Below are 16,228 nucleotides of genomic sequence, written 5' to 3' on the forward strand. Positions count from 1 at the left end.
AGCCAAAAATACTTTTAAGTAATAATGATGAAAAATAGAAAAGGTCTATATGACCGTGAAATTCTTAACTGAAAAAAGGAGCTGAAAATAACTATAAATTACTTTTTTTTAAAAAGTCTGTAATACTGTTTGATAATGCGGGAAGAAAATCTCACGGAAGTTTTTTTAAGCGATCGAATTATACTTTGTATCTAGTATTACATAAATAAACAATATAGTTTTTTTTTCCAATTTAACAATAAATTTGTTTATGTTTAACCAAAATATTTAATTTGAAGGATGATTATTATAATAGTACGAGTAATAAAATATATACTCGTGTAATTCTTAACAATCTATTCCTTTTCTTTATGTAAGCTGGATCAAGAGGTTTTTTCTGATAGAACATCTGATCAACCATAAAAACTTCCTCCTCCCCTTTTATATTTTTTTTGAAAAGATTTTGTCGAAATGAAAGGGTGGTATTTAGTAAAGGGTGGAATTAAAAACAGGAAAAATGAAAGGGTTGAATACTTGTCGACTGTTAGGAAGTATGTTTATATATGCCTATACAATCTGTATTCATTTGTCGCTGCTGTTGAAAGCGAAAAATAATTTTATTTCTTTCGAAAATTTAATTGTAATGTGTATGGATCGTAGTAAATACATGTTTTTATAAATATTTTATCTTGAAACTTATTTTGAATATCTATAAATAAGAGACTGTATTATTATCAACATTTAATGAAATTTAAAAATATCATCGATTTGTATACGGAACCACGAGTATAAAAAAAATTCTGGTCTAGAAGATTTTTACTTAAAATAAATGCACTCTTCTATATTTCCCTTTAAACTTATAAAGAAGCTGTTTGTATATGTAATATAATTCTAGCGAAATTTTTACTTTAAATTTACATTAAGCATGATATCTCATTCATTAATATAATCAACCGTTTTTAATCTTTGAAAATATGACTAGAAGAAAACATTTTTTTATAAAAATGTCTCGTAATAACTGAATTGTTTCTTCATTTAATATCAAAAATAAAATAAAGCTCTTCGTTTTAAAGATTTTTTTCTTATTTTATACTCCTTTTTCGTAGTAGATTAATAAATTATATCTTTTATGTAATCTAAAAATATTAATTTATTCAAAATTCATTACTGTTAAAATCTTGCATGATGAAAAGTCCATAGAACTGGTTAGAGTTTCTTTAAAAAAAAATTATTAGAAAAAATTAATGAGCCAGTAAATTTTACTAGTTAACATATTTTGAAGAAAAAAAATAGAATTTAAAAGGGATTCTATTTAATTAATTTGTCATTTTCATTAGGGTTATATATATATATATATAGCAAAGAAAACATTAAAAGGAAACAAATAATAACTATATAGGAAAACAATAATACATGAAAAAGGGTTAACAACCCTTAAAAAAAATACCATAACATACAAGCCCGTCTATCCGAAACCCCATAACATATATAGAGCAGTTTTTTAAAACATTTTTTATACTCTTTGGTTCTATGTTTGTTTATTAGTTTTCTCGCTTTTTTTAGTCTTTAATCAATTAAGGTGGTTAAGCTCCTTTTTTTTTATAATAATTTTTGTTTTTTGTTTCATTAATGTCTTTTTATCATTTGAAGTTCATGTAGATTAAATCCTGTATTTATTATTTTTTTATCATAACTTTTTTTACTTCTTTATACGAAATAAATGAATTATTGTGATCGCGAAAAATTTCGGTTTTCAGATTTCGACGGAAATATCCATTTTTGACTAGTTTCGGTGTGACGTCTTTATGTGCGTACGTATGTATATATATAGAGCATAACTCAAAAATGATTAGCTGTAAGGATGTTGAAATTTTGGATTTGGAACTGTTGTAATATCTAGTTGTCCACCTCCCCTTTTGATTGCAATGACTGGACAAAATTGTAAAAAAAACCTAAAATAAAAAAAATCGGACATCTTTTTTTTAACTTTTTTTTTTAAATTTAAATATATTGATTTATTATTAATTATTAACGTCCGATTGTAAAAAAAAATTACGATAAATAATAATTCATAATAACAAAAACAAAATGAGAAAATATCAGAATTTATTAAGGAAATAAAATTTTATGTAATTTTCATTTTAAAAATGTATTTATGTAAAATTTAATAGGCCTACAAGCGGAAGTTATGTGGTGTTCACAACAGATTTTTTGGATTTATTCTAGTTGCCTTTTTTTGTATGATTAGTTAAAATGATTCGCTTTTCTTTTGTAATTTTTGGTCCTTATTTTTTGACTAAGTTGAAATATTACGGTAAATTTCATCTTTACTTGCTCGGTGATTTAATGCTTTTTGTTATTATTTAGTTAAAATGATTTTCTTTTTTCGCGTTTAGAATTTCATGTGTTGGTTTTTTAAAACTTAATATACTTGGTTTTTTATATACTGATTTCGTATGAAGTAATAACCGGAAGAACGCCACTAGTTGTGTATGTGTGTGTGTGGGCGCGCGCGCGCGAATCTTTGTATCAATCTTCTTTATTTTTATATCTACGATATCTGGAGAGCAGTTAACAATTTGAATCCTCTTTTGTATGTAGCCTACTTTCTACCAAAGTAAGTTATTTAAAAGAGGAAATATTATTAAATTTTTGATAGTTTTACAGTCAAATTGTTCACGAATAAATAAAAACTTTTTATATTTTTTGCGAGAAATAATGGAGGAAATGGTATCAGGCAGTTTTATTTATTATTTTTATTAACTAAAATTACTTTAAAGAGAAAGTTTTGTCGTGCTGGGTATATCAGTTTTTTATTTTTTATTTTTATATTTAGGTAACAATATAGTAATTAAAAGAAATTAATGAAATTATTTATTTAATTTTGAATAATAATGAGAATGAAGAATAAAATACTTGTTAAAAACAGAGAAAGAAAGGAAGGAGAGAAGTAGGTAGACAGTCATGCTCATTCGGTGTTGTTCAACGATGCGGCACGCTCACTGCATTTGAGCCTTGTTGATCTTTCCGTGTAATCTTGGATTCAGCGATTGCAATTAAGGTTTGATCCTCTCTCACTCAATTCGTCTCCTCACCCCAGTCTATTCATCGTAGCGTTTTTTCCCCTTTCTTTTTTTATACCTCCTTATTTTCTTCTTGTTCGTCTCCCTCCAATTAACTTCTGAAAGTTATACGTACAAACAACGTTCGACTTTATTTGTGTATATATAGATAGATAGATAGATAGATTCTTGTAAAGTTTATTAATTCGATGGTAGAATACAGAATCTTGATCCTGTAAACATGCTATCTTAATTATTCTTGTAGTTTTCCTTTTTATTACTTACTTTTTTCCATGTTGTTAATTTAAATATTAATACATTCATTCGGTTGTTACTTTTCTTAAACAGACTAATAAATAGAGATTTATACGGGTTTTTTCTTTTGATTGAAAATAATTTATTCAGTTTAGCCGATAGTTCAACGGTTATAACGAGGGGGGAAAATTTGTTGGTTGATTTTTTATGTGATTATTAATTTTGTCATATTCCAAATAAAAAGGATTTAGTTCGATTTGTCTGTAAGAAGTTTTTTACCGTATATGTCATATTCATCATTTTTCATAATTATATCTTTTGTAAGCACATACTGAACAATGAAAAAGAAAAAAAAATACTTATGCAATTAATTATCGCATTGTTTTGTTTCATGATTATTCTATGTTCTTATTTAATAATATAATTACATCATTTGTACTATTTAACAAAGCTAACTGTTTTAAATTTTTATACGACTAATTAATTTTTTTATGTTTTTTATATATGTTACTCGTACCAAAATATTTTTATAAAAAAATACGTGATAAAATAAAAATATTTATTATCTTTTCAGAAAAATTACAAATTAATTATATTGCATATAATTTGATGTATTCTGATTTTTTTTAATCTCTTTGATTCTGAATATAATTGATCGAAATTTGATTAACTTAGAACTCAAAGCAGATAGTTTTGAAGAAATTTAGTTTTTGAGGTCTTCGCATTGTATTTAACTTTTATGATAACGTGTATGACATTCAAATTTTAATTGGCTTGGAATTTTTTAAATTTGATGTTATAGTGCTGCTACATATCTTGGGATAGGATTTTATAAATAATTGTTAAATATTATAAATGATTTTTATGTTTATGTCAGTAATTTTATATTACAGTCTAATAAAGTTATCAGTACGATAATTGTTAATTTTACTAGAAAAAAAGTCTTTAATTATTAATTTAATTAAATTTAATGACTAGTGTTTAGGTATTTATTGATTAAAGAAGTCTATATTGTCTATATTAAAGAAGCAGTTGGCAGTACTGCATTTATTACAAGCGAGAGGAAATGCCCTGTTGTTCGTATGCAAATGACTCTGTGTATTCTAACATAGCTTGCTTTTCTAGCGATAGAACGGAATGAGAAAGACTGACAAAACGAGTGAGACAGAAAATCGCGCCCGTTTGTACATGCGCGCGCGTTAGGGTAAATTAAGGGGAGCGATTGAGCAAAGAGGGGATTTTTAGACCGTTTTGCCAGGCACCTTGTAGATTTGTCGACTCTTATCAATTTACAATACATATCATAAAAAGCAGTCTTCACCTGTTTTTTTTTTTTTTTTTTTATCATTTAACGTCAACTATTGTAATGGAGCGCCACACGGTTACCGCACACATTAACATTTGACTAACTCGCTATCCACACACCAAACACACTTGAGCTACTTGATTTTATCAAGTCATTAAATAAAATTGACGTTCATCTGGCAGAATAAATAATAAAAAATTAAAGAAAAGAAAACATTTTAGATAATATTACGTTAACATAACTCATTATATATTTATAGATTAAATGTTTCCTCTAGATTTCCTAAAAACATTTTTATAGTTTTTTTTTTTATATTATGACTAACTTGATTTACTCCGCATTAATGTTTTTTAGCGGGATTAATTCGTAATTTGTTTTACTTATTGATTTCGTCTGTAAGCTCAGTCGTCTTTCAAAATGCTCAGTATCGATTATTTGTGCTTTGTAAAACATTTAAAGAAAAAAAAATCCCGTCTAAATTTGCGGTTAGTTTACGATGTATTGAAAATGAGATTTTATCGTAGAAGTCTTAAATGCGAAATAATTTATTATATTATTTGTACTCTAGTATTACTCGAATAATTTCTAGTAAATGTCTAGGGCTTTTTAATTCAATTGAACTTATTAAATACATGTACTTCGAACGTCCGATAAGAAAATAATTTATATCATATACCTTATAAATTTGTCATTAAATTTATTACATTATATTCATTAAAATACTTGCAATATATTTTTTGCGATTACATTTAAAAAAAAATCTGATATAGACACCTTCCTTGTACGCCTATTAAATTACATATACACATTTTTAAAAATACATAAAATTTTATTTCATAATAACTTTGATATTTTTAATTTTTTTTGTTATTGAATTATTATTTATCGTAAATTTTTTTTACAATGAGAGGTTAATAATTATTAACAAATCAATATATTTAAATTAAAAAAACGAGATTACGTCTGATTCGAACCATATGCCTTCCTCTAAGATCCAAATATTTCATTAATAAAAATTTTATTGGGCTACAACTCTGAAACCAATGAAAATAAGTACCACTTATGATATATCATTGAAAAGCTCTGAATGAGGGCTTATTACTGCAGAAGGACTTAAGAAAAAGTCCAAAATCCAATTTTGTTTGGGCACTTTTGGTTGAGTCGATTGTAATCAAAGGGAAGGTGCACAACTAGATGTTACAGCAGTCCTAAATCCAAAATTTCAACATTCTATGGCTAATCCTTTTTGAGTTATGCGAGATACGTACAGACGTCACGTCAAAACTAGTCAAAATGGATTCAGGGATGGTCAAAATAAATATTTCCGTTGAAATCTGAAAACCGAAATTTTTCGCGATTGCAATACTTCCTTTTACAAAAAATCACAAGTATACTTTTATTCAATTAATATATTATTAACTTTTAAATAAAAAGGTATGTAAAACCTATTATATTTTATTACACAATTCATTTTAATTTATTATAATAATATGCATATATTTTGTCATCTAACTTCCTTTATATTTATTTAAAAAGTTTTAAACCAGTCTTTAATATAATTTTTGTTTTATACCATGTTCTTTTTTTTAATAATTAAATTATTTTACTTTAGTAACTATTAACTAATCGCCCAATTACAATAGTTAATAAAAGGTTAATCTTGTAGCGACTGAAAAATTTCAATCGTAACCGGAATTCGAACCCAGAACCTTCCGGATAAAAGGAAGAAAGTTTATACTGCTCCAGTAGGGTAGGTCGACAGATAAATAAGAACAATTATAATGAAATTACTTCTTTTTTAAATTTAAACAAAAAATATAATTTACATTATCGAAATTGTTTCCCTTTTTATAAAGCTAGAACAATGGACTAGAGTTAATCATTATATATTTACATTAAATAAAAACTGTGTTTTCTAGTATAAACTGTTATTACATTATCATAATTCTTTGATTTAAAATAAAATATAGGTTGCTTACATTTTGTTAAATGAATAATAAGAAATTGGATTTTTTTATGTGTGTCTGTTATGTTTGGTTGCTTTGTGCTTGTAAATTCTGTATTAATATTGCAATGTGTTTTATGTATACATATTCTGTGTTAGGTTCTACACCTGGGCAGGTTGTTAACTATTAAATTCATTTACAACCAGGTGTTTTTTTGTATGTTTTATATAACAATTTTTTTAGAAGTAGTTTTTATCCATTAATTTATAAGTACAAATGAATTATTTATTATTCAGAGTTAAATAAAAAATGGAGAATATATATTTCATTTAATGTTTAGTTTTTGTTTTAATTCAATTAACCAATTAATTAAATTTAAAATATTCATGGAATCATATTAGATAATTTTTTTAAATTAAATTTTGGTGTAAATTTTAATTGAATTTTGATAATGAGTGAAAATAATCCGATTTTTGTGTAACTCTCTGCCTTTCGTCCCGAGGTTCTGAGTTCGAGTCCTGGTTAGTCATGATACTTTTTTTACATTGTACTCAAAATTCATTATCATTCCTCCAACTCTTATATGATGTCAGCCTGTTTTTGTTGTAAAAAACAAATTAATAATGCTGAGAAAGTTGTAGTCCGAGAAATGAAGAAGTTTTTTTTTAAATTTGTGTGTAAACAAATAATATATTAGAATTTAATTAATTAATATTATATACTTCCAAAAATATAATGTGTAATTATTTAGATAAATTTATAATTTATGACAATAATGATTGCAGTTTTTCATTATTTTTCTATTCTCGCTTATTCTACTAATTATAGCTTACATTGGCTTTTCCTGTTGTGTATCTGTAGTGAAATGTTGATTATAATTCACCTTGATTAAATCTTAGATTTGCATTGAATTACAAACTAACCGTAAATTTGTAATCATTTATTATTTTTTTTTATTATAGTTTCTTAAATTATTACTTTTTTCGATTTGGTCATTATGCACCGCTTTAAAACTTTTATTTCACCTTTTTTTGTTGTTTTCTGTTTCTGTAATATTTTTTCATGGTTTTCTGATTTTAGTTTGTTCAACTGTTCAACTTTTTTGGATTTTTTTTTCTTTAAAAAAATTTTGCTATATTGGATTTCCTCTTCAGAGATTCTCTCAAGTTTTTTCTGACTTTTGGGAGCCAAATTAATTCAATTATTCTATTTTTAAAGAATTCGAGTGTTCGCATCACCATTGGTAGGCTCTGCGCCAATACAGCTAAAATAAAAATGTAAGCACATACAACAAAAAAACTCACGCACCATCCTTTTTTTATGGAGCTTGATAAACAAAAACAGAAACGAGGAGAATAAAAAAATAATTTCCCAAAAAAATCTTCCCAGATCAATAAAAAAGAAAATAATTATTTTTTACGGGCATCTTTCAAAAAATGGGGAAAAACTAGTTTAACAAACACTTGTTTAGCGCTTTGTTAAACTAGTTTTTCCCATTTTTGAAAAATGCATGTTAAAAAATAACTTTTTACTTATCGATCTGAGAAGATTTTTTGGGAGAATTATTTTTTATTCTCCTAGTTTCTGTTTTTATCACTCTCGCAACTCAAGAAACAGCTAAAAATGTTCTAGATTTTCAAACTATCGTTGTAAATTTTTTGTTATTAGTACGTTAAATTCATGAACGTTATTTAGTTTTAATTGGCAAAAATATTTAATAAAATCATGTATAATGAAACATAAACCATGTAAAATTTTCGCAGCGGGCCTTAGGCCCGCCTTTTTTGTAATTAAATTTAATTTTATAAAAATAAGTTGCTAAATTTATTAATACATAGTTTTATTTCTAAAGCTGTACATAATTTGAATCAACTATATGTACAAGTATCATTCATTATTTATACCTAAAATAAAAATGAAAACGCTTATTATCTGCTGGTTTTATAACTTCTTTCAATTGGTACTAATTTTTGTAGTTTACATTATTTACTATTTGACTGAAAATATGGAAGTACCTTTATATATTGTATGTATATATACACAGTAATATATAATTGTCTAATAAAAAAAATAATTATATTTATGTAATGTGTGTTGTAGTAAATATGACCAAAATAACCGGTGTAAAAATTAACGTATTTATAAAAATTATATTTTTTTTTGGTAGAAATAATAAACACAATAATAAAAATAAATGGAAAGATCTTTTTTTTTTGGTAATGTAAAAGTCACCAGTTAGTCTTTGCAGAGCGCACGTGTGTACGTACGTGTGTGTGTGTGTGTGTGTTCATTCCGATCGTGTCTCTGCGACTTTGTTATTGGGCGTTACTTTTAAATGGAATAGAGAAGCGTGACATTTTATGGGCGAAACTTTAATAGTAGGGAAGCTTTTATATATATATATATATATATATATATATATATATATATATATATGAGACGAGACCAAACCAGACCTTCTGTGTTGTCTTGAATTAGGGGAGGTGGGGACGGTCGGTATATGAGAGAGCTCCCACACGTGTACATCCGTACTTCAGTGTCCCTTTTAGTCCGTTAACAATAAAAATAAACGTAATTATTATAGTATCACTGTCTCTTACTATTACTGAATTTATAATAGAGAGAGAAATGTTTGTTAACGTTAATATGAGTTTTTGTGTTCATATTTTTTTTAAAATAATTTATAAATTGTCATTAAGTAACCATTATATTAAAATTCGCAAGGGCAAATCGAGTATCATTTATTTGTATGACTATTTTATCTTTCGAGCTTTCGCATCTTTGTGTGTGTGTTTGTAGTGGGTGCTGACGCTAAAATTCGAATGGTTGGGTTTCACCAAACCTTTCGATATAATTATTTGATTATTGAAAGAATGCAGACTTTTAATTTACTAAAAAAAAAAATATACCGGTATATAAAATTATTTTAATATACTTTTTGAAATTAATTATACTTAAAAACCAAAATTATTTATATCATATACATTTGTACACGAGCTACATGTTCATGTAGACGCGGGTTGGTGATATATGTATACTGTGTTTGAAACTTATTTTAATTTTACTTTAAATAAATTGGTGGGAAGATTTTCCAAATGGTCCGGCAATTTAAAAAAAAAAAATTGCCGGACAATTTTGTTACAACGGTAGCGTAACAAAGCCCTTTCTCGGAAGTCGAAATACCGTTGTCTGGTTTTATAGATGTGAATATTGTTAAGAATAAATGACCTTTCGAAGATTGCGCATTCATAAATATAAACTGAATTATAAGTTAACATATCTAATTTTTTAAATACAGGTCTAAAAAACGATCCTTACTTATGGCAGCCAAGAAATGATTTTACTATTTTTGTATCTGGAAAACTCATACTGACTTTTTGAGGGAGCATATACGAGATTATAATGTACATAGGTTAATAAATATTTAATAATGATGAGAAACTCAGCTTTTTTTTCCTCCGAGAGGAAATAGTCCTCTGCCGATTGCGATTAGGACATCCCAGAGCTATTCACGGATACCTGAAGTCGGCAGAAAACACATCACTATGCGTTCGATGCGACTGCCGCTTGACTGCGCCACATCCTTGTGGACTGCGTATGTTATGCGGCCTTAACGTCGCAAATTTAAATTACCGAGGGATATTCTGCGCATTCTAGGAAATGATAAGGATACACTAAACCGGGTATTATTATTACTTCTAAGAAGAATCAATATACTCGACAACATTTATCGATAATCGACCGTAAATTTTATTATTTTATTCCTGTTAATATTTTTTCCTAATGGTTACACTTCTTTTATTATTTTAATTTTACTGTTATTACTATCTTAGTTTTAAACCTTCTTTTATTAATATTTTAATATCCGTGAAGGGGCCTTTTTGTTGACTCACGCAAAAGTGTGTTTTTCGCCTCCTCTAATAAAAGATTTTTATTAAGGCGCTTCAGAGCAAAACAACGTGTTTCAATTGTCTTGTCATTTATATACATACACATGCTGTAGTCGGTTCTAAGAAAACCAATAGTATCAATACTCCCTTAAAGAATTTTTTTTAGATTATTGTGTTTACTAATACGTTGGAGGTTTTACCTTTACATGTATGCAAAAAACATAAAAAAATATCATACGGTTTGTTTTCAAACAATTTAACCACACGTTACAAAACTATAAAAGTCTTGTGTTATTTACTTCAACAGTATCCGGAAGTAATGTAACTCCATTGTTTGTCGCTTAGAAAATAACAGTTTGTTTTTTAAGTTACGTTCTACGTGTTAATTATATATGACGTTGGTTAAATTATTATTTTTATTACTATTTGTAACTGTATTTTTTTAAATGTTAATTCCGTTATATTGTGCATGTGGTATTATAATATTTTGATTAAAGTTAAACGCAAAAATGGCCAGATATTATTCTTGTTGCGGCTAAAAAATTGATGATAAGGGTTAATCATAGAAAATTTAAGTAATCTCAACAAAAAAAAATAATAATTGAGATTTCCTGAAAGATATTAAAAGAAAATAACTGTATTATTGGAGTTTATAATCGGAGTTAAGTAACAATTGTACGATTTGCACGGTGATTTGTGAGTGATTGATGCTTTTTTTTTAGTTGAAAACTTATTACGGAGACCGTAACGTCATTTATATAATACAGAACTTTTTATAACAGATCTAAGGTCTAATTAAAGAAATTAAAATTTTAAAATAGCTCTAAGGTATCAGTATTATAATTTAATTGCAAGAATATAGTGGAAAAATTAAAATTGTATCGTGTTTTTTTATTAATTAAAAGATGAATTATAGCTGTTATACCGTTCCAATTAAATTTACTTCCTAATCGTCATACGTTGGTTGTCGATTCGTACACTTTTTTTTTAAATTTTCTCTTGTGTATTCTAACTAAAGTTTCTGCCATAAACCTCTTTAATTATTAATATGTCGTATTTATTTAATATGTCTTACGTGACAATTTACATATTAATATTTAATAATTATTTATTTACTTGTATTATTTCGTAATAAAAGAACATTCTGCAATTAGATGAACATATTATATTATATAATACTTATGTATTTCAATATCGTAAATAATTTGCATCAGAATTTTATGGTTTTAAATGAATTATTTTTTCGTCAGTTTTGTTGTGATGACAGTTATTAGTTTTTAAGTTAATAAATAACGTTGTACATGTTATTTTATCAATTTAGTGAAGTGATTAGAGTTCAAGGATCACAGTTCATTTATTGGAAGTTATTTTTAATTAAATTTATTTGTTATTTATATATTCTTACCCGGTACGTTAATCGTCTTCTAATCAGAGTTTTATTATTAATATTTAATCTAATTGTATGTTAACTGGATAATTTAAGTAAATTTTATTATAGTTAAGTAAATAATTTTTTTTTTTTCTAACTTATTAATTATCTTTATTCTGTGGTAAGTAGCTTATAAACATATTTGTATTTTTTAGTTTTTTTTTTATACTAAAAATTAGGTTAAGAAATATTCTGTTTTAAATTTTATTTACACAGTTTTCCTTATACGAGTCTATGCGTACGCTCAAGGTAATAATTATCATGAATTGTAAAATGTTCAGCATTTAAAAAATTTAGTGTTCAATTATTGAGGTAGAAGAACAATTGCTAACATTTACAGGAACCAAACTGCAAAAGTAATAATCGAAGGACGTAAGAAAGAAGCCGTAATAAAAAGGGAGGCCGACAAGGGTGTTTCCCCGTCCCCTTTTCTTTTTAATCTTTACATAGAACTAGCAGTTAATGATGTTAAAAAACAACGTAGATCCGGAATAACAGTACAAGGAGAAAAGAAAGATGCTTACGATTTTTCTAATGATATAGTAATTCCAGCTGAAAGTAAAAAAGATTTAAAAGAAACAATGAATGGCATGGATGATGAAGTCTTACTCAAAACCTACTGCATGAAAATAAACAAGAACAAAACGAAAGTAATGAAATGTAGCAGAAGTAATGTAGATGGACCACTGAATATAAAAATAGAAAGAGAAAAGATTATGGAGGTAGAAGAATTTTGTTATTTGGGAATTAGAATTACTAAAGATGGACGAAGCAGGGGCAATATAAAATGCCGAATAGTAAAAGCGAAACGAGCTTTCAGTCAGAAATATAATTTGCTTACATCAGAAATTAATTAAAATACCAGAAAAAAATTTTTGAAAGCATATATTTGGAGTGTAGCTTTATATGAAAGTGAAACTTAGATGATCGGATTACCTGAGAAAATAAGATTAGAAGCTTTTGAAATGTGGTGTTACAGGAGAATGTTAAAAATCAGATTGGTGGATAAAATGACAAATGAATAGGTGTTGCGGAAAATTTATAATAGGTGTTGCGGAAGAAAGAAGCATTTAAAAAATATAGTTAAAGGAAGAGACAGACTTATAGGCCACATATTAAGGCATTCTGGAATAGTCACTTTAATATTGGAGGGACAGGTAGAAGGAAAAAATTGTGTAGGCAGGCAACGTTTGGAATATGTAAAACAAATTGTTAGGAAATAGGATGCTGGGGGTTGTACCGAAATGAAACGACTGGTGCTAGATAAGGAATCTTGGAGAGCTGCATCAAACCAGTCAAATGACTGAAGACAAAAAAAATTGTAAAACTGAATAAAAGATAAAATATTTGAAAAATGATAGATATTCAAAAAATTGTTCATTTAAAAATCCAAAAAAGTAAGCAAGATTAGCGAGTGAATAACTCTGGAATATAAATTATTTAAGATGAGAGAAGAGTTATACTTACAAATGATATAACTATGCTTAAGACCACTTAGCATCTTATACCAGGCATTTTAAGAAATATGGGGAGTGAAGTAATTTCCCATTGCCTTCTTAACTAAGCCAAATATATTGCACTATTGTTCATAAGTTTACTGTCATTTTTCAGAATAAGTGATGTAGTGAAAATACACACGCGGGTGCGCGCGCGCGCGCATATACACACTTTTTTCTTTTTCATTCTGTAAATTACACATTAGAGAATGGATGAATTGAAATTCAGATTTTCCTTTCAGTGATAATGTCTAGAGATTTTTGATATCATCTGTAAATTTTCCATTCTAGTTTGTATTTTTTTTTAGAAATCATATTTTTAGTCATTTTTTATGCGTTAAGTATAAAAATAAGCTACGTCATACAATAATAAAGAGAAATACTTAAGAATATATATGCATAAGAAGTAAAAAATCTAGAAAAGATACGTATTTTGATTGTTAAATAATCATAATGAGAGAAATTATTAAAAAATCGATTAAATCCAAAAAAAAACAAAGAATTATAAAAGCAATATTTATAGAATAAAATAAAAACCGAAAAAATCAAAATATAATTAAATTAACATTTCTGTGAGCGTTCGCAGCTGAATGCAGAAAGTGTAGTTATAAAGTTTACATCACCTTGAAAAATTCAGTTATGAGTACGCTCAAGATACCTGGATTATTATTTGATTAAAATTTAGGTTATAATGAATGTATGAGGCTTAAATTCCAATAATTATATTCAGAAAAATTTAATCGTGTTAGCGACAAAAAGTTTATCTTATATCAAACGTTATTTTAATTATTTTTAATTTGAGTTCAGATATTTTTTATCTCTGATGTGTGTACAATTTTTAAATTAAGATGGTTGTCTAATTCAGTAATATATTAATGATTAATCATAAATGATGATTAATGATTAATTGGTATTAAAATTAGTATATTTAATATTTTGTATAGAAATTTTTTAATTTTCTTGCTCGCTTTCTTAGTAATAATCAGAAATCTCCAGGATGTCAAGTGAAATTTACTTTCTTGGTATTTTTAGGCAGAGCTGGTATCACAGTTTGTAAAGCAGTGTTGCAACACATGGTACATGTAAATATCTCCTACATTATGCTGCCCAAGGTTTGTCGACTGTGTTATTCAACAAAGAAGAAAAAATGTATATTTTGATTTAACATTTTTTTGACAGTGAACAACTGTGTTTTCTTTTGGCTTTACATTTGTTTGGTTAATTTATTGTTCGTTATTTCATTACGGCTCATTATCGGCTTTTATCTATTTCACATTACGCTTTTCTCTCTCTAATCAACCACCTTCATTCTTTGGTAGAAATCATTGTGTGATATATATGTGTATGTATGAAAAGACTACATACTTGTGTCTTATTAAGAACTTAATTTTAAGAATTTATTGAGAATTGGTAGTTTTATCATCCTTATTTAATTTTTGTTTTTTTTTGTTTTGTGTTGTTCAGGTGCAAGTGGAGATAAGTCAATCCCAGCAGCCAAGAAACCGTCAGATATTGGAATGAAATCTGGCGTAAACACTAATAACAATAACGGCACGAAGATCGGGCTGGAAGAAGATGATGATATCTTCGGCGCTTCAAGAAACTATACGACTAGCTTTTGTAGCGGCCGAACGAGCAGGCCGACCATGATCAGTGCAAAGTACCGACAGAAAGAAGAAAGGAGAAAGGTATTGAAAATATCTATAAATAAATTAAAAAAGATCGAAGATCCTGAAAGTTCTTTAAGAAGATCCGTTCTTATTAATAATACTATGAAAAGATTACAAAGGGAAGCCAGAGAAGAAAAGATGCAAAAACAACAATCTATATCTTCAAGTTACAGTCGTTGTTTCGCGTCGGACTTCTTGAAAGATGATGAAAATACTAACGATCCGGTGAATATTCAACCGATTCGTTCGTCGGAACAATTAGTGGATATAACAAATCTACCGGAAGTAAATACAGTGAAATCGACGACTAAAGGTAACGGTATAGAAGACTGTTTAGGTTGTGAGGAAACGATGACTGACGTCTCCGAATCCGTTTTATCTTCGACGACCGAAGAAAGTTCAAATATTTCTAGAAAACGACCTTTCGACGACGTCGACGATTGCGATGTTCAAGCCGTATTAAGCCAATTTTATATGCCACCGACTCCACGTATGTTGACATCGATCGACGACGATGAAGATGAAGACGTTAACGTTGTCGATTTAGATACACCGTGCGAGAAAAGAGCTCGTCTCGATGAACCGTCGGCAGCTGATCGTCTTAAAAGTATGACTAGAAATCAACAACAAGAATCTTCTTCTCAGGACATTGAACATCGTTTGACGATGGCGACAAGCGGTAGTGATATCGTCAGTGAACGTTCTAGTAATAATAATAATAATACTAATAATAATAATAATAGTGGCTCATTTTCATGCGGACATTCTTCCATGTTTAATGAATTACAATCGGTGGTGTACCATAGTTTAATTGCATCACTTGAAACGTAGCATTCAATGAGACAGTCATAGCTCCCAGTTATGACATGCCATCATTATTATTCTTGTAATTACAGTTATAATTATTATTATTACTATTATTTCATTTCATTATGTTGTGTTTTTTGCTCATTTCGTTCATCGTATTATTATAATGGCAATGAGTATGTAAATTAATTTAATTATTTTATTATTATATTATAATGTTTATATTGCTATTATTATTATTATTATTATTACTACTATTATTATAATTTTGTATGATAATTCTTCATAATATATATATATATATATTTAATGAGAATAACAATAATTAAACGTTATTATTTTGGGATTGTTTGATTAATTATTATTGTTTATAATTTAATTATTTCAT

At 27.3% G+C, this 16,228-nt stretch overlaps 1 protein-coding gene across 2 annotated transcripts in view; it reads left to right on the top strand.

Moving 5' to 3' along the window:
• The window catches only part of LOC142331219 (uncharacterized), a 361,282-nt gene extending 345,289 nt beyond the window's left edge, over positions 1–15,993 (top strand). For both annotated transcript variants that reach the window (XM_075376962.1, XM_075376964.1), the window contains exon 2: positions 14,828–15,993. In XM_075376962.1, the coding sequence (XP_075233077.1) occupies positions 14,828–15,864 (1,037 nt within the window). In that variant the 3' untranslated portion in view covers positions 15,865–15,993. The remainder of the gene's footprint in view (positions 1–14,827) is intronic.
• The last annotated feature ends 235 nt before the right edge of the window (positions 15,994–16,228 follow it).

The sequence above is a fragment of the Lycorma delicatula genome, chromosome 10, assembly GCF_047948215.1.
Source record: "Lycorma delicatula isolate Av1 chromosome 10, ASM4794821v1, whole genome shotgun sequence".
NCBI classification, from domain to species: domain Eukaryota; kingdom Metazoa; phylum Arthropoda; class Insecta; order Hemiptera; family Fulgoridae; genus Lycorma; species Lycorma delicatula.